The sequence below is a fragment of the Electrophorus electricus genome, chromosome 1, assembly GCF_041902795.1.
Source record: "Electrophorus electricus isolate QZ-2024a chromosome 1, ASM4190279v1, whole genome shotgun sequence".
In the NCBI taxonomy this organism is placed as follows: Eukaryota; Metazoa; Chordata; class Actinopteri; order Gymnotiformes; family Gymnotidae; genus Electrophorus; species Electrophorus electricus.
In genome coordinates this window covers 32,636,401-32,652,173 of record NC_137497.1, presented here as the reverse complement: position 1 = coordinate 32,652,173, position 15,773 = coordinate 32,636,401, and the positions used below count along the sequence as shown (strand labels likewise).

The 15,773-nt window shown below is 49.5% G+C and overlaps 1 protein-coding gene across 2 annotated transcripts; it reads left to right on the top strand.

Annotated features, from left to right (window-relative positions):
• The first annotated feature begins 475 nt into the window (after nt 1–475).
• Nucleotides 476–15,721, top strand: virma (vir like m6A methyltransferase associated). Of its 2 annotated transcripts, none has more exons than XM_081715511.1 (23): nt 476–558; nt 1,349–1,461; nt 2,587–2,673; nt 2,877–2,925; nt 3,426–3,591; nt 3,780–3,899; nt 4,063–4,269; nt 4,800–5,997; nt 6,093–6,590; nt 7,724–7,878; nt 8,024–8,106; nt 8,831–8,924; nt 9,290–9,834; nt 9,926–10,161; nt 10,292–10,771; nt 10,900–11,032; nt 11,302–11,418; nt 12,034–12,194; nt 12,334–12,430; nt 12,654–12,820; nt 13,009–13,355; nt 13,478–13,621; nt 15,351–15,721. In XM_081715511.1, the coding sequence occupies exons 1-23, from the start codon at nt 496–498 to the stop codon at nt 15,536–15,538; spliced, it is 5,448 nt and encodes a 1,815-aa protein (XP_081571637.1). In that variant the 5' UTR covers nt 476–495; the 3' UTR covers nt 15,539–15,721. The 2 variants fall into 2 exon arrangements, with proteins under 2 accessions (XP_081571637.1, XP_026856968.2); XM_027001167.3 differs by having other exon boundaries at nt 4,063–4,299.
• Nucleotides 15,722–15,773: the final 52 nt, after the last annotated feature.

The following is a 15,773-nucleotide window of genomic DNA, read 5'->3' as shown; positions in this document are numbered from 1 at the left end:
ATAACCTGAAAGAAATAAAATGAGAGAAAAAAGAAAAATAAACACATATAAAGGCATACATCACAAGGCACATACATTAATATAGTGTTATAATTTCTTTCAGATGTTTATTCATTTAGCTGATTTTTACAATATATATTAAATATCATAGACATAGTTCTGAGACATAAAAATCATAAAACATTTGAATACGCTGTAGCTTTGCGTCATTTTATGTATATATTTGACAGGAAAAATAAAGAGCTTCATTAGCTATGTAGTAGGAATCCTAATAAAATGACATTTAAAAGCTTCTATCGTTAATATGTTGTTCATTTTTTGTTCAACAAACGTCCTTCCGCAGATCATTCCAAAAATTCCTAGAATGGATACAATTGGATAACATGCGATCATTACGTTAAATATATATTTATTCTGTGCTCTTTTACTCTTTTCCGGTAGAGCTTGATACCGGAAGAAATTTATTAACCGGAAGTTCAAATGTGACGGCGAAAGATGGCGGGGGATTCTTCAATGGAGCTTCTCTTTTTAGATACGTTCAAACATCAGAATGCAGAGGTAAAACTTAGACTTTTGCATATTCAGTCACTGGTGAAAATCTGGTAATACGTGGAATTTAAGTTTTAGCGCATTTCTCTGTAAATAAATCACAGCTAGAAAGCCTACAAGTTAGCCAGTGAGTAGCTAGCCTCCTAGGTAAGCTAGGATGGCTAAATAGCTAGCTAGCCTATTGATGTAATCAGCACAGGTCTGTACAGGGAGAGATGCTACTTTTGTTAGCCTACAAACTGTAAGCAATGGCATTGATTTGCAGAGAATAAATAGCTAGCTAGGTTAACTAAGTGAGATATAGAGTATATTATACCTGAAAACCCTCGTTTAAAGAAAAGTTACCAGTCATCTAACAAAGTACCTGTCAAAGGTGCTCCAAAAATGTTTATCTAGCTATTGGTGTCCCGTCCTCTTTAGGGGCTTCCCTTGTCAAGTGGTGGTATCTGTTGTGCACTCTGTAATGGTGTTGCGCAACTCCGATGTCTTGGCTAACGGCAATGTAGAAACTAGTTGGACCAGTTAGTTGTCACAATAAAACAGCTTTAGGGGGAGAGCAATGGATGGATTTTTTTTTTTTCTGCCATGACTGGAATTGACTTGCCAGTAATGGGAAATGTGGTACACTTATGACTTCATGTTATGAAACAGACAAATATTGTTTTGTTTTAGACTTGTAGCCCGTCTATGGTGCAAGCTGTATGTGTGACCCTTCATGTTCAGTCCTTGTACATATTGTACATAACAGATCACAGGTTGAAGTTATTTTTCTGTGTCTGTGTGTGTGTTCCCTTTTTAGCTTACTAATGTGGATGTTGTACGATTTCCATATGGTGTATTGATCACAGAAGTCAGAGTCATCCCCCCTGGTATTAAAGCTCACAGTAGCCTCCCAGACAGCAGAGCTTTTGGGTAAGAACAGTTCACATATCAACCCTACACACATGTGGAGATGGGCCATGTTAACCTCGCTGGGATCAGTAGTGATTTCTGCTGTCTCTGTGACTGATGGGTAATGGGTTTTCTCTCATTCACTGATACACTCTTATGTGAACACATTTGGTAATTAGTCATTTAAAGTGAGTTAAGCTTTACATCATTATTTAGTATATCTGATTGTGATTTTGTTGTGAGTTTTTAAACTCACTTCTTTGTAGAGCTTTATTTGTTTCTTTCATTCAGCAAATGAGGTTTAATGTCTCAGAACATCATTACACACTTACAATACTATTCTTTAGTTAAAGGAATATGATGTTAAATCAAAGACAAAACATAAAGTCATAAATAATGACAGTGAGTTTAATCACTGTTTAATCTTAATCAATAAACACTAGTTTGACCATGCCTATATTTTTTCAGGGTAACTAGAGCCTGGAGTTGCTCTGTAGTAGGGATAGTGGAAGGATACGTTAAAGGAACAGTAGTGGGTGTGTTGTGCCTTGGTTTGTCCCGTTCTCACTCCTCTTAAGTATCCACCACACCCCCTATTCTCCCACTTACAGTTATGACTCACCCATCTCTGTGTGCGATCTCACCTCAATGTATTTTTCTCTCTGCTGTCCCCAGTCATGTTTCTAATTGCATTGATGGAGTAGGACATTTTGGTTTAAATAGTTTTCATATTTTATTAGTGTTTTCTAAATAGGTATTCATGCAGATAAGTATTATCCTATGTTGACAGGGTCCTATATTTTTAACTATTGTGTAGGTGCTGCCTGTCTTGCCAAGCATGTTTTACCTACAGTACATTTCAATTCAGAAAGAAGGCATTCATTATTCCTAAAAAAACATGAGAGAAAGAGATTAAACAAGGACAACACTATTGGATGGGTATGTAAATATTGAATCTGGGGTGTTTGACAGTGTAAATATATCGATATGGAAGATTAAGGTACAATGATCGGAATTGTCATGTTTAGATATTCAGATCTCAGTGCCAGTTTTCTAAAACCATTAGGTGTGTGTGTAGGTTTGAGTGTGTGTATAGCACGTCTCAGACTCCGATTTGATCCCTGATACCCTTGTGTGTTTCTCCAGAGAAACAGCTCCTCATGCATTCCAGTTGGACCTGTTCTTCAACAATGTCTCCAAGCCTACCGCCCCAGTGTTCGACCGGCTGGGCAGGTACTGCCCACGCTAACATGAATACCAGTATACACATGTACACACAAATACCAGGACTCGCAATTATTGTAAACTGACATGCATGGGTATGACCTGCTTAGCAAGAAATACACAGAGCACAGTAAGAGGATTTTATTGCCTTATACGCTTCTTGAATGCACCCCCCATGTGTCTGATGTGGTTATGTAATATGTTTTCCCCAGTCTGGAGTACGATGAAAACAAATCTATTGTCTTCAGGCCCAGTGGCAAGGTGAGAGCTTCCACGCTGGTCCATTTGGAGATGAACGTGTTGGGGTGTTGCAGCACGTGCATAGCCTGGCGCAGCTAAAGCCTCTTACTCAGCACACCACACGGGCCATTCTGAATTCACGTTATAGCTGCTGGGCTTCTATGCAAATTGTCTGCGATTTGCATGTTAGACAGAATTTCTTTTGACCCTCCCAACCTAAAACAGATAGTGATCCTGAAATATTAGATCTGTCATTGTTCCCTTGCAGAGAGCGAAAGTGATCCTGCTTTGGACAGGAATGAGAAATCCAGCAGAAATGTAATATTGCAGTGCTTTTCCATTTATTTGGTATACAACATGCAGCTCGATATTCAGTTATTCCGATGCTTTCTGGAACATGGGAAAGACGCAATACATCGACGCAGTACACGTATATAAAAATTGCAGACATACAAGCACCCAAATATGCTAATGAGGCGTTCCCCCCCCCCCATGGCTATGCGGTGACATGGGCTGTGCAGGTTAACACGGACGGCCTGGTGTTGCGAGGTTGGTACACGTGTCTTACGCTGGCTGTGTACGGCTCCGCTGAGCGCTCACACAACCGCGAGCGAGATTCCCCGCCCCCGCCCCCGCCCCCTCCAACTCAGCAGCACCCCACGGCTTCCAAGAGGACCGTCAAACACGGTCAGTAGAACCGGTGCTCTTAATGACCGTGCAGCTGGTCGGTTTTCATGGAATGTACCCTGTTCACTTGTAATGGGTGACTAAAGAGCTTTGTGTGTGTGTGTGTGTGTGTGTGTGTGTGTGTGTGTGTGTGTGTGTGTGTGTGTGTGTGTGTGTGTGTGTGTGTGTGTGTGTGTGTGTGTGTGTAGAGTGGGAGAACGAGGAGCAGTTTAATGGTAGCCCACCCAGACCACAACCCAGAGGGCCTCGTACCCCACCCGGCCCTCCACCTCCAGACGATGATGACGATGACACGCTACCTGTGCCAGGTGTGTGTCTGTGTGTGTGTGTGTGCACATCTACATGTTTGTGGGCACATATACATACTTCTGCACATGCAGGTGTTTGTGCATCTGGGCGCATGTGTGCCCATCTGTGTATGTGACGGTTCGTGCTGTGTTGCGGCGGGAGTCATGTGGTGGTGTGTCACAGGCCCCGTGAAGGAGGAGACGGTGGAGCGTGGTGAGGACTACCTGGAACCCGTCTCCCCCGAACGCGGCTCCCTGCCGGCCGAGGACCCGTACTCGGAACCGGAGCCCGAGGAAGAAGACGAGGGGCCAGGTGACGAAGACGAGGATGAAGGGCGGTCTGAAGGGAGCGAGGCAGAGGAGGAGGAAGAGGAGGAGGAGGAGGAAGATGGTGAGGAGGAGATGGAGGATGATGGAGAAGGTAGGGGAGACGCATGGCAGTGTGTTTCCTCAGGAGAGTGAGCGCCGTGTGTGTGTGCATGCTTACATACTAACCTGTGAGCAGAGTGGATCTACCACCACCACACTGCATGTCAGACAGCCTCCCCCAGCTGGGCTGTACCACAGACGTGGAAACTGTTACTGCAGGCTGGAGTCCCAGTCAGAGGTCCAAATACTTCATGGCATAGAAAAGCAGGTTGTAACATTAGAGCCTTGTAATATTACAAGTAACGTTAGAACACTGGATGCAAAGAGAACTAAAAACAACCACACCCTGACTTTTCTGTCAATTAGACTGTTGTTAATTTGTCTTTCAGGGCTATGTTTTCTCTAATCTAACCCGATTAAACGGAAGCTTGTCCTGGGAATAGTTTCTGTGTTCCGTGGCTCTTTTCCAAGTCATGGGTGAAGCTTGGCAGAGTGTTAAGGTGAGAAGTAGCACACACTGAAGTGGCCTGTGTGGCTTAACTCTCCCTGTAGGGGACGATGGCTATGAGCAGATCTCCAGCGACGAGGAGGATCTCGAAAGCGGGGCGTTCAAGCTGCCGGCCTTTGACCTAGACTACACACCCGAGGACCTCGCCTCGCTGCCAACCGTCCAGTACGACCCCTATGAACGGGAGCTCCGCCCCCTCCAGCACTTCACCCCACCCCATATCACGTGCTACGAGGCCGAGCTGAACCGCCTAAAGGCGACGGATCCCCAGGACCAGACCTCCCCGTGGGCGGAGTCCTCAGCCAGGCTGTCGGAGCTGCTGGAGACCTGGGGGGAGGGGCCGGAGGCGGAGCGCGGGGCAGGCTGGGTGACGGCCTTGGAGGAAATCCCCGCCCTCCTTGCGAAAGGGCTGAGCTTCCTGTCGGTCCGAGAGCCCGAGGCACAGAAGGCGCAGCTGAAGCTGCTGGTGGAGTGGGTGTCGGAGGCTCTGAACCTGGACTCCGCCCTCGCCCAGCCCATCGCCCTCAACCTGCGGCAGCTGAAGGCGGGCGCCAAGCTGGCCTCGTCCCTGGCCGGCTGCGGGGGCCCTGCGCTGCAGGCGCTGCTGGAGTGCCGCGCCGCGGCGCGCCTGGTGGAGCTGCTCTTCGCGGAGCACGTGTCGTCCGCGCTGAAGCTCAACGCGCTGCGCTGCCTCGACAGCATTGCCAGCGAGCCGGCGGGCATAGAGGCGCTGCTGAGGGACGGTCTCCGTGCCGACGAGGCCGCCAGCGGCTACCAGCGCCTGGTCGAACTGTTCCTGCTAGACCAGACGGTCCGCGTGGCCACCGCCGGCGCTGCTGTCTTGCAGAAGGGCCATTTCTACGAGGTGCTGATGGACTTGCAGAGGATGGCCTGCTCGTGGGCGGAGCGGCAGCCCGCGGAGGGCGAGGCGGGCGAGAGGGAGAGGGAGGGGGCAGAGAGGGAGAGTGAGAGCGCAGAGCGAGACGCCGAGGTAGGCGAAGGCGGCGAGGGGGAGACCCTGGAGGCAGAGCCCGGGAGCCCCATGGACATGGCCGCCCTCCTGGAGTCGTCCTCCCTGTCCGAGGCTGACCTGGAGAGGCTGCAGGGACTGCTGGAGGAGCTGCTCCACCTGCTGGAGACAGCACCTCACTGCATGGTGCAGCCCCCAGGCAAGGCTTTCCCCACTACAGCACGCATCACTGGGCCCCCCGAGCGAGACGACCCCTATCCGACACTGTACCGGTGATTCGCGCGCACCTTCATCTCCATTAGAAGGTTCAGGCTCAGCCTTAACGCGTGGAACCTCTGTAATCAAGCCTCCTCGTCTTTTTTTCCAGATACATGCACGCCGCTCACTTTTTGGAATCATTAGCGGTGGTCCTGACCTCCCCAGCCACCTGCGCCCACGTCGGGGTCGTGCAAGCGGTGCGGGAGCTGATGCGCTTCCTGTCCCAGACCCAGCAGGGCCTCCTGTTCCTTCTCAGCCAGCACGAGTCCACCAACGTCCTGCTGCGTCTGCTCACGCCCCTGTCCCAGCTGCCGGCCCTGCTGGAGGGCGACGGGGATGAGGGCGGGGCTGCCGCCGACGGCTCCCTGGACGACGGCTTCTGGGTGTGGCTGATGCATGCCCTTCACGCCCTGCAGGCCGTGGCTGACCTCAACGGGCTGGAGGTCGCCGAGGGCGACAGTCCGGACGTCCTGACGACGCTGCACTGCCTCTACCTGATCAGCTTTAGCAGCACGGGCCGCAGTGCGGTCACGCACGTGCTCAGCCTGGAGACGAACCTCAGCTGCCTCGTGAACCTGCTGGAGCACCATGCCAGAGAGGGGCAGGGGTGAGCACGCACTTACAGAACGCACGCTTGCCACATAAAACATGCATACTACACAAAACACACACTACAGAGAGTGGCAGGAGTGAGCACACTTAAGACACAAAACATGATCCAGAGAGAGCCGGGGTGAACGCGTGCTTACTACACAAACCACATGCTGTAATGCACTCGCCAAAGCTCGGTGTCAGAATATAGCCTAGACCCATATTAACCAAGAAGATCTTAATCTTACATTGAATTTTGATGCCAAACAGTTGCGGCTTCTGTGATATTTGCTCTCTTTTTGAATTTACTGGAATAAAAGTGCATGTTCAGACTCTGTAAGATGAGAATGTAAAAGGACCATATACAGAACCCTGAAGAACCCCACACTGGACTGCATTACTAACTACTGTAATTGTGCCTTAATATCACACAGTAGACTGCATTACTAACTACTGTAATTGTGCCTTAATATCACACAGTAGACTGCATTACTAACTACTGTAATTGTGCCTTAATATCACACAGTAGACTGCATTACTAACTACTGTAATTGTGCCTTAATATCACACAGTAGACTGCATTACTAACTACTGTAATTGTGCCTTAATATCACACAGTAGACTGCATTACTAACTACTGTAATTGTGCCTTAATATCACACAGTAGACTGCATTACTAACTACTGTAATTGTGCCTTAATATCACACAGTAGACTGCATTTCTAACTACTGTAATTGTGCCTTAATATCACACAGTAGACTGCATTTCTAACTACTGTAATTGTGCCTTAATATCACACAGTAGACTGCATTTCTAACTACTGTAATTGTGCCTTAATATCACACAGTAGACTGCAGTTCTAATTACTGTAATTGTGCCTTAATATCACACAGTAGACTGCAGTTCTAACTACTGTAATTGTGCCTTAATATCACACAGTAGACTGCAGTTCTAATTACTGTAATTGTGGCTTAATATCACACAGTAGACTGCAGTTCTAATTACTGTAATTGTGGCTTAATATCACACAGTAGACTGCATTACTAACCACAGTACATGTTTACATGTCTGGAAAACAGAAGGTTAGATGGCATGAAAATGAACCCTGGAAAGTATTAACGCAAATGATGACTGTTCCCTCTCTAAAGAGAAGGAAAAGCTCGGAAGTCGGTGGCCTACAACTACGCCTGCATGTTGGTCCTGCTGGTGCTGCAGACCTCGGCTGACCTGCGGATGATGGAGCGCTACGCCACTCCGCTGCTCGCCATCTGCAAAGCTGACGAGAACAACGCAAAGCTCCAAGGTGCTTTTCAGCCTCCAAATACACACGGTTCGGCTCTGCTAGCTTCCCTGCGGTGACATTCCACAGTGGCCAGTCCTTTACTTATCACTTGTGCGTGTGTTTGTGATTCTCTGTGTGTGTGCGTGTGCGTGGGTTTGTGTTTTAGAGCTCAGTAAGTGGCTGGAGCCCCTCGAGAAGCTGCGCTTTGACATAAGTGGCATTCCGGCGCTCACTGACTACATCAAGCAGGTCTGTTTAAAACACTTCAGTCAGCATAATAAGGTCTGTAAAGGCACCGTGATGAGTGTGTAAATGGGGGGTGTGCGACACACAACGTGTGCCACAGGCGTAAGAGGCTGGCGTCGGACGTTCGGCAAAGACGAATGTTGATCTCGAAGGCTCTCAAGGTTCCTTTGCACGGCAGGAGCCGCTTCGGATCCATTTTTTCTGAGTCTGACATCGGTCAGCACGTCTAACATCGGTGTCGAATCTGAAAGTCTAACTACACAGCAGAGATGTGGAGCGTAAATAGACAGAGCGGAGTGGAGAAGGAGAGATGGGAGGGTGGGAGAACAGGGTGGACGTCTGAGGCTCCAACTAGATGTGGAAGAGCCTTCATCTGTCCTCAGCATGTTCAGACACAAGTTACAATACGGATCAGAAAAATACTCCAACAGGCTTGGGAGTGAAACCTATGAGAAAGTGTCACGTCATATAATGTTCAATTTGTCAAAAAGGTAGAGAATTAGAAATAATGAACAAAAAAACGCAGAAATCAGAGTGTTATCATTTTTTTGCAGTAGGTAAATATTTGCATATGAGAGCAAAGGACTTTTTCCAGCAAGGCCTAGACCTGTAGTGGAGGGTGAAGTGACCGTTGTGTCACTGGCACATGGTTTTTGTTCATGTGTGATGATGATAATGTTGGAGACTGCAGAATGACGCAGGTCTTTTTGTATGGTCTGTGGGTCAGAACCTGGAGAACCTACTGACGTCCGAGGGAGTGGGCCTCATCACGGCTCTTAGGGTGCTGTGTCACATTGCCTGTCCACCAGCTCCTGTGCCAGGTATGTACATACACACTCATACAAATACACACACACACACACACACACACACACACACACACACTCATATGCATACAAATACACACACTCAATTTTTCATATGCATACTAACATAAACACCCTCCCACACACATGCTCACTGACACCCACAAACTCACATGTGCTCACACACGCTCTCTTAGACATGCGCGCACGCACTCTTGCAGACACGTTCTTGCACATGTACATACACACACACTCCAGACCTGCTGTCTTAACTGCTGCCTCTACCTATGCAGACCACACGGGCACAACACACACATACACACGCGCGCGCACGCGCACCCCGGTCATCCCTACAGCCTGTTTGCTGTGTTTCGGCACAGGTCAGCAGAAGGACCTGAAGTGGAACCAGGCCGTGATCGCCCTGTTCAGCGCAGAGGGCATGGACACCTTCGTGAAGGTCCTGCAGAAGTTGGTGGCAGTGTTGCTGTTGCCGTGGCGACTGCACGGGCCCCTGGGCCCCACGGCACAGCGGCTGACTGCCCTGTCGGCGGCGTCGTGCGCGCTCCGGCTCCTGCGCACCATGCTATCGGAGCTGCTGGGGGGTGGGGCCTGTGAGGCCCGGGACGTGCGCGTGCCCGCCGCCTGTGTGGCCCTGCACATGATCGCCTGCTCGGCGCCCCCCGCAGGCCGCCTGGACGCCGAGGAGCTGCGTGTGCAGGCCGACGTGGCCGACGTGCTCCTGACCTTCACGCAGGCAGTCAGCGAGCAGGAGACGGGCTCCGAGGAGACCGTGGCTGGCAACAGCTGGTCCCTCATGTTGAAGGAAGTGCTCAGCTCCATCCTGTCTGCTCCAGAGAACATATACAGCAGTCTGAACCTGCTGTCTGAGCTGCTGCCTCTGCCCCTGCCTATACAGACCACACAGGTACCACACACACACGCGGCAGCGCACACACACACACACACACACACACACACACACTCACACACTCATTTGTCCCTCCACCCCGCACCAGGCGCTGTCGGCAGCGGACGTGAGCGTGGCGATGAACACGCGGAAGCTGTGGAGCGTGCACCTGCTGGCCCAGGCACGCACCCTACAGGAGGTGCTGCGTTGTGTGTGTGTGAGCAGCTGCCCGCCTCTGCTGTCCATGTTCCGCCGTGTGTGTGTGCAGCTCAGCGACCTGGCTGCACCCACTGCCCTGCTCGTCATGAGGACCCTGCTGGAACAGCTGCACGAGGAGGCGCAGCAGTAAGACGCGCGCGCGCGCACACACAACACTCTGATAGGCTTCGGGCTTCCACCTAGACAAGTGGAATTTGGTCAGGACATGCTGAATACTGTTGCTCACACTGTTCTGTGTTTGTGTGTGTGTGTGTAGGGAGGGATCCAGTTCACAGCTGACCAGACTCTTAGCCCTGCTGGACACACTCGTGTCTCAGCGCTCCTGCAAGGCAGCCACCTTGGCTCTCCTGGGTGGGTCTGTACGCACCGAGGGGCGGGGCGATGGGCGGGGCGAAGATAAGCTGACAGAAGTGCTCCCCTGCCTGCTCGCAATGCTGCTCCCACCAGCGGACGCCAGCCTAACGGTGCAGCAGAATGCCGAGCTGGTAGCCTCCATCATCCAGTCGCTGTGCGACCAAGACATTTCGCTGATAGTGAGCGGCTCGGGCGAAGTGTGTGTGTCGGAGGCGGAGCAGCTGGCCAACGCCTTGCCCTCCAGGGACATGATGCCTGGGATATGTGACAGCATGTCGGAGGTGCTCGGACACACACATGGCACCTACCCCCTCCAAGTCACCTGCCTCAGAACAATGATGTTCCTGACCGAACACGACTACGGCCTCCATCACCTGAAGAGGTGTGTGTGTGTTTGTGTGTTGGTGTTTGGATTGCTGTTCCCAGCACTGGAGGGTGGGGGTGCTGTGGCTGTTCTAATGTGGGGGGGGGCGTGTGTGTGTGTGTGTGTGTGTGTGTGTGGTGTGGCAGCTCGCTGAAGAAGCACAACTGTGCAGTGGTGTCACTGCTTCGAAGGGAAACGGCGACTTTTACTAAAGAGTCATCTGAGCTGCTCTCAGCACTGCTGGACTTCCTACGTCAGATCCTGAACACCGACTCCATGGTGAGAAACTCGCCAGTGACCACTGAAGGCCATCAGTGTGGCCATAACTCTGCTGTGTGAGTGTGTGCCAGAGAGACATTTGAGATGTGAGAGAGATTTCATGCGGGTTCATGTGTAGGTGAGAGAGAGACTACGTGTGTGTGTGTGTGTGTGTGTGTGTGTGTGTGTGAGAGAGAGAGAGAATATGCGTGTGTGAGTGAGTGATTTGGATGTGTAGGGTGCAGTTGTGTGTTTTATATATATATGTGTGTGTGTGTGTACTGTAACAGGATGAGGACATGGACACACGCTCCGTGGCACTGAGTGTGATTGATATGAAACAGCTGCTTCAGTGGCGAGACGACTCAGCAGAACACCCGCTACCAGAGCTGGAGAAACACATCACGGTACGAAGCAAGCACGGCTGTGCATACAGGCTGACCTGGGACTGTGTAGGGTCTGTATACGCACAGCAGGTCTTATCGTGGTCGGTACTGTCCACGTTGGCTTGAAACTCGAAACAGGATATTGTCACCATCACAAGAAATGTTGTCTCTCTGAAAACAGAACAGAAAGCATTCTTAACATTAGTGGGTGGACCGTTTCTGGTATTTTAGACCATTTCTGTTATGAAATTTTCCAACAATGCAAAGCACAGCAGATATTTTATGGAAGTGTATAAAAAGTGGAGACAGGAGGTTTTCTTATGACATAGACAGCGTTGATATTTAATGTTTCTCAGCAGAAGCGAATAGAAACATTGATGTTTTAAAGTCCAGTTTTGGGGACATTGGCATCTGAGGGCCAGTGCGGAGATGCCTGTGATTTGGACAAACCAGTGATAGATTTAGGACTAGCCAGTGGCATTCTATCTCACATCCCGATTGTGGAATAACTGAGGACTCCATCAGGCCGTCACCATGGTATCTGACTCAGGTTGAGCGTAACGGCGTGGCAGTATGTGGTGGCATGCATCTCACGGCATCTGATAACTGTGTCTGAAAATGGCTGACATTCCGTAGGAACTCTTTAAAGAGGATGACTCCCTGGAAACTCTCATGGAGAACGTGGTGGGACTCCGGCAGATCCTGGAGAGTTCCGGAGATGCTCCAGGCCACACGGAGCCCGAGATAGAGCCCACGTTACCTGCTCCGGAACTACTCCAGAACCAGTTTAACAATAGGTAAACCCCACCAGGAAACAGCGCCTTTGTCATTCCTAAGTTTTATTTCATGAGAAATGGTAGAAAGTTTGTTGGCTGAGCAAATGTATTGTTTCCTTGTTTATCTGATGGTGCGTTTGCATGTGTGTCTCTCTTACAGGACAGTGTATGTCCTGTCTGATATGCTGGATGAGCAGCTGAGGGTGTTCTGGTTGTCCCCCTTCCAGTCAGATGAGATGGAGACCGAACAGGACATGGTGGGTACCCAGTGACACCAGAGGGTCAAGGGTCATATGGGACGGGGAGATCTGAGACACTAGAGGGTCAAGGGTCGTGTGTGATGGGGAGATGTGTGACACTAGTGGGACAGAGGTTCAGACTTTTTAGTGTTGTGCTCAGTACTGTTTGATGCTGATTGTGAGTGGTTGCGTGTGTGTTTGTTGGGGGGGGTTGTTTGTGACTGGTTATTTTGCCTCTCAGGTGAAAGTGGACCTGGTGGCTCTGGCACAGCAATGCTGTCCTGACCTGGACCTGAAGGCGGAGTTAGAACGCTCGTTCCTCAGTGAGCCCACTTCCCCTGGTCACAGTAAACCTTCCAAGGGCTTCAGACTGGGCAAACACAAACACGAGACCTTCATCACTTCCAGGTACACACACACACACGCACACAGAGACAGATAAAGATACTGCACTTACCAAGTGCTGCAAGCCTTCTGTAGAAGATGGGTGTAGTTCCCAGGGGAGCGGGGCAGGGCCCAGCTCTCTCCCTCGGCCTGGAAAGCCTGCATGCTCGACGCAGACGGTGTAGCTTTTCTACAAACGTGTCTCTCCGCAGCGGCAAGTCAGAGTACGTGGAGCCGGCCAAGCGCGCCCACATCATGGCTGTCCCGCGTGGGCGGGGCCGTGGGGCCTTTGGCCAGGTGAGCAGACCGCACGACATCTTCCGCCAGCGCAAGCAGAACACCAGCAGGCCGCCGTCCATGCACGTCGACGACTTCCTGGCCGCCGAGTTCAAGGAGGTCAGCCTCCCCACTGGCCTAGCCCTGCCCAAACGTCCACCCAAAGGGGGAGGAGCCAAGCCGCCTGTTAGAGGCCTGTTCACTGGAGGAACCAGAGGGAGGGGCTTCCAGAGCCACACCCGCTTCTTTACTCCACCCGCCCCCAAGAGTGTACTGCTAGCAGGTACAAACAGTTATTGGCACTGAAACGCAAACACGGCTGGTTGCTGCTGGAAGTTGGTGGCGTTGGCATTTGCATTTGCATTTGGGGTTTGCTTGTGCAAAACTCTGTTTTGCTGGTGTTAGGCAATTACCCTCGTCGTGAAGGTGGGCGGGGCTCCACGTGGAGCGCTCCAGTGACAGCTGTCACTCATAGAGGAACGTACAGTGAACCTCGAGGAGGACAAAGCAACTTTACCCGACCACTGCCATCGAGGCAACCCCCAACAGGTATATACACACTCCAGACACAGACTCATACTCTCAACTACCCACAGCTACACGGTCACCCTCAGCCACTGAAGAGTACACTCACACAGTACTCTTTTAATGCCAGTGTTACATATACATGGCTATACTGTTTATGTAGGGAGTCCAGTTGATGTCATTTGCACAGGGGCGGTGTGATTCCCTAAAGACACTGTTTGGACTAAAGAATTTCAGCCATTTTATCTTTCATGAGCCAGAAGAAATGTCAGTTTGGCATTTAACTTCTGCTGTTGTACTGTTGTCTAAATCACAACAGTAGCTGTTCACCTGATCTGCTAAGGCCTGACATGCTCTGGTGTTGCACATGGCCACACTACCAATCAACTTTATATAGTGATAAATTAGCTTTCAGGTATTTGTCAGATTAATTTACATCATTTAACAGGTTCTGATGTTGATATTGACAGTCACTGTCGAGAATATACTCAGATGCCGCACCTGACTGCACAACCTAACATATGACCTGTGATAGTGTTTCCACCAATCAGAGTTTAACTCTGCACTGTCTAGTATCTGAATTTTCCTGAATTTCAGGGATAGTCAGATATTTTAGCATGACTGCCATGAATGGGTTTGAGTGGCATGTCTAGACTTTGATTTAACTTTTTAAACCCGATGTTAATAATATTACTAAAACTACATTCTAACGCATTATTTGAGGAATAGAGCTAGCTAGCATGCCAATAAATTGATCCATGCGTTGATTAGTTATTTATTTTTGGTCGCCATGACTACTGTAACGCACTGGTCATCGGACTTCCTGCAACTACAACAAACATGTTGTACAGTGTGGCTACGATTAATAAATTAATAGTTTTATGGAAAAATGCTTTTTTGTTGTTGTTGTTGTTGTTGTTGTTGTTGTTGCTCTTTTCTTCCCTGGGCCAGTAAAAAAAAAATACAAGCGGGATCAGTCAAAATCTGACACCAGCCTGGGGGTCCCTTCAGGTGAAATATTACATTGGACGCTGTTCGCCTATGGCGATGCACACTCGTACATTCTCCAGCTGTAGTCATGCACCTCCATGCTTGGGAGACTTTCTTTTTTAAAAAAGATCTGATTTCTGGTCAAACATACAAATTTGTGATGGTCTGCACTTTAGATGGCACCGTGAAAAACTCAAGAAACATTTGCTTCTCATTCTTTACCCCAGTCTACTCTCAGATCCACTTCTGATATTGTGATTTTGAAAAAAACTGATCTCTGAAAACAGCCAAGTTGCTCTTTGTACCAGTAGAGGGTGTTATGCATGACAATTCCAGGCAAATCAGGCAGGGCACTGAGAACTGCAAGGTGTGTTTGTCATGAACGTTCGCTGTTGTATGAACAGAGCTGTTTATGAGGGTAATTTATTTAGCCAGTCAGGTGTACCTGGAGGGCAGGAGGGTGTACAGACTTCATGCCAAATGCATGATGCGTTTAGAAGAGGAATGTGAAAATATTCTTGTATGAGGTTCCACATGTTCTCTCAAAGCATGTTTTAAACACTGGCGTAAGAGTGCCACCTTCTGGATGCTCTAGATGCTAGCTTGTCTAAATGGCGTAGAGACAGGTTCAGTTCAAGACTTTGCTGTGACTGTATACCTTATTTGACCATAAGTACCGCAGGCTCTTTGACCTGTGGTCTGTTTTCTGGAACTTTCTGACCATTCGTCCCCCCCACCCCACCCCAATGTGTTTCTACTGCAGGCGCGTACCGTCTGGCTCCGCGTGACCGGGTCCCCAGGGGAAGAGGCACTGGCCTCTCCTGGCTAAGTGGAGGTGGACTTGGTGTAGGAGGAGGCGGAGTAAGTGGTAGTGGGCGTGGTCAAGGGAAATTCAGCAGTAGCGGGAGTGGAGGCGGGCGTGGCCGGCACGTACGTTCATTCACCCGTTAGTAACTGTCAGTTGGACAGGAAGACTCAGCCATGTGGCTCTAAAGGACCAATCGGGATGTGGATTTTGCGGTATCCATGGATATGTTCATAAATTGCAACATTGATGTTTTGTGGGTTTTTTTGTTGTTTGTATTCTTTCAATTTTATGTTGAAAAAATTAAAATTTTGTGAATACCATTTTAATATTGTTTTTCCTGTCTTGTATTTATTTTTTTCTGTCTTGTATTTAAAGTTT

Coding starts and splice junctions, on each gene's coding strand:
- virma (XM_027001167.3), top strand. CDS start 496: ATGGCGGGGGATTCTTCAATGGAGCTTCTCTTTTTAGATACGTTCAAA. Junction 4,300..4,799: donor GATGGAGGATGATGGAGAAG/GTAGGGGAGACG, acceptor CTCTCCCTGTAG/GGGACGATGGCTATGAGCAG. Junction 13,622..15,350: donor ATCGAGGCAACCCCCAACAG/GTATATACACAC, acceptor TTTCTACTGCAG/GCGCGTACCGTCTGGCTCCG.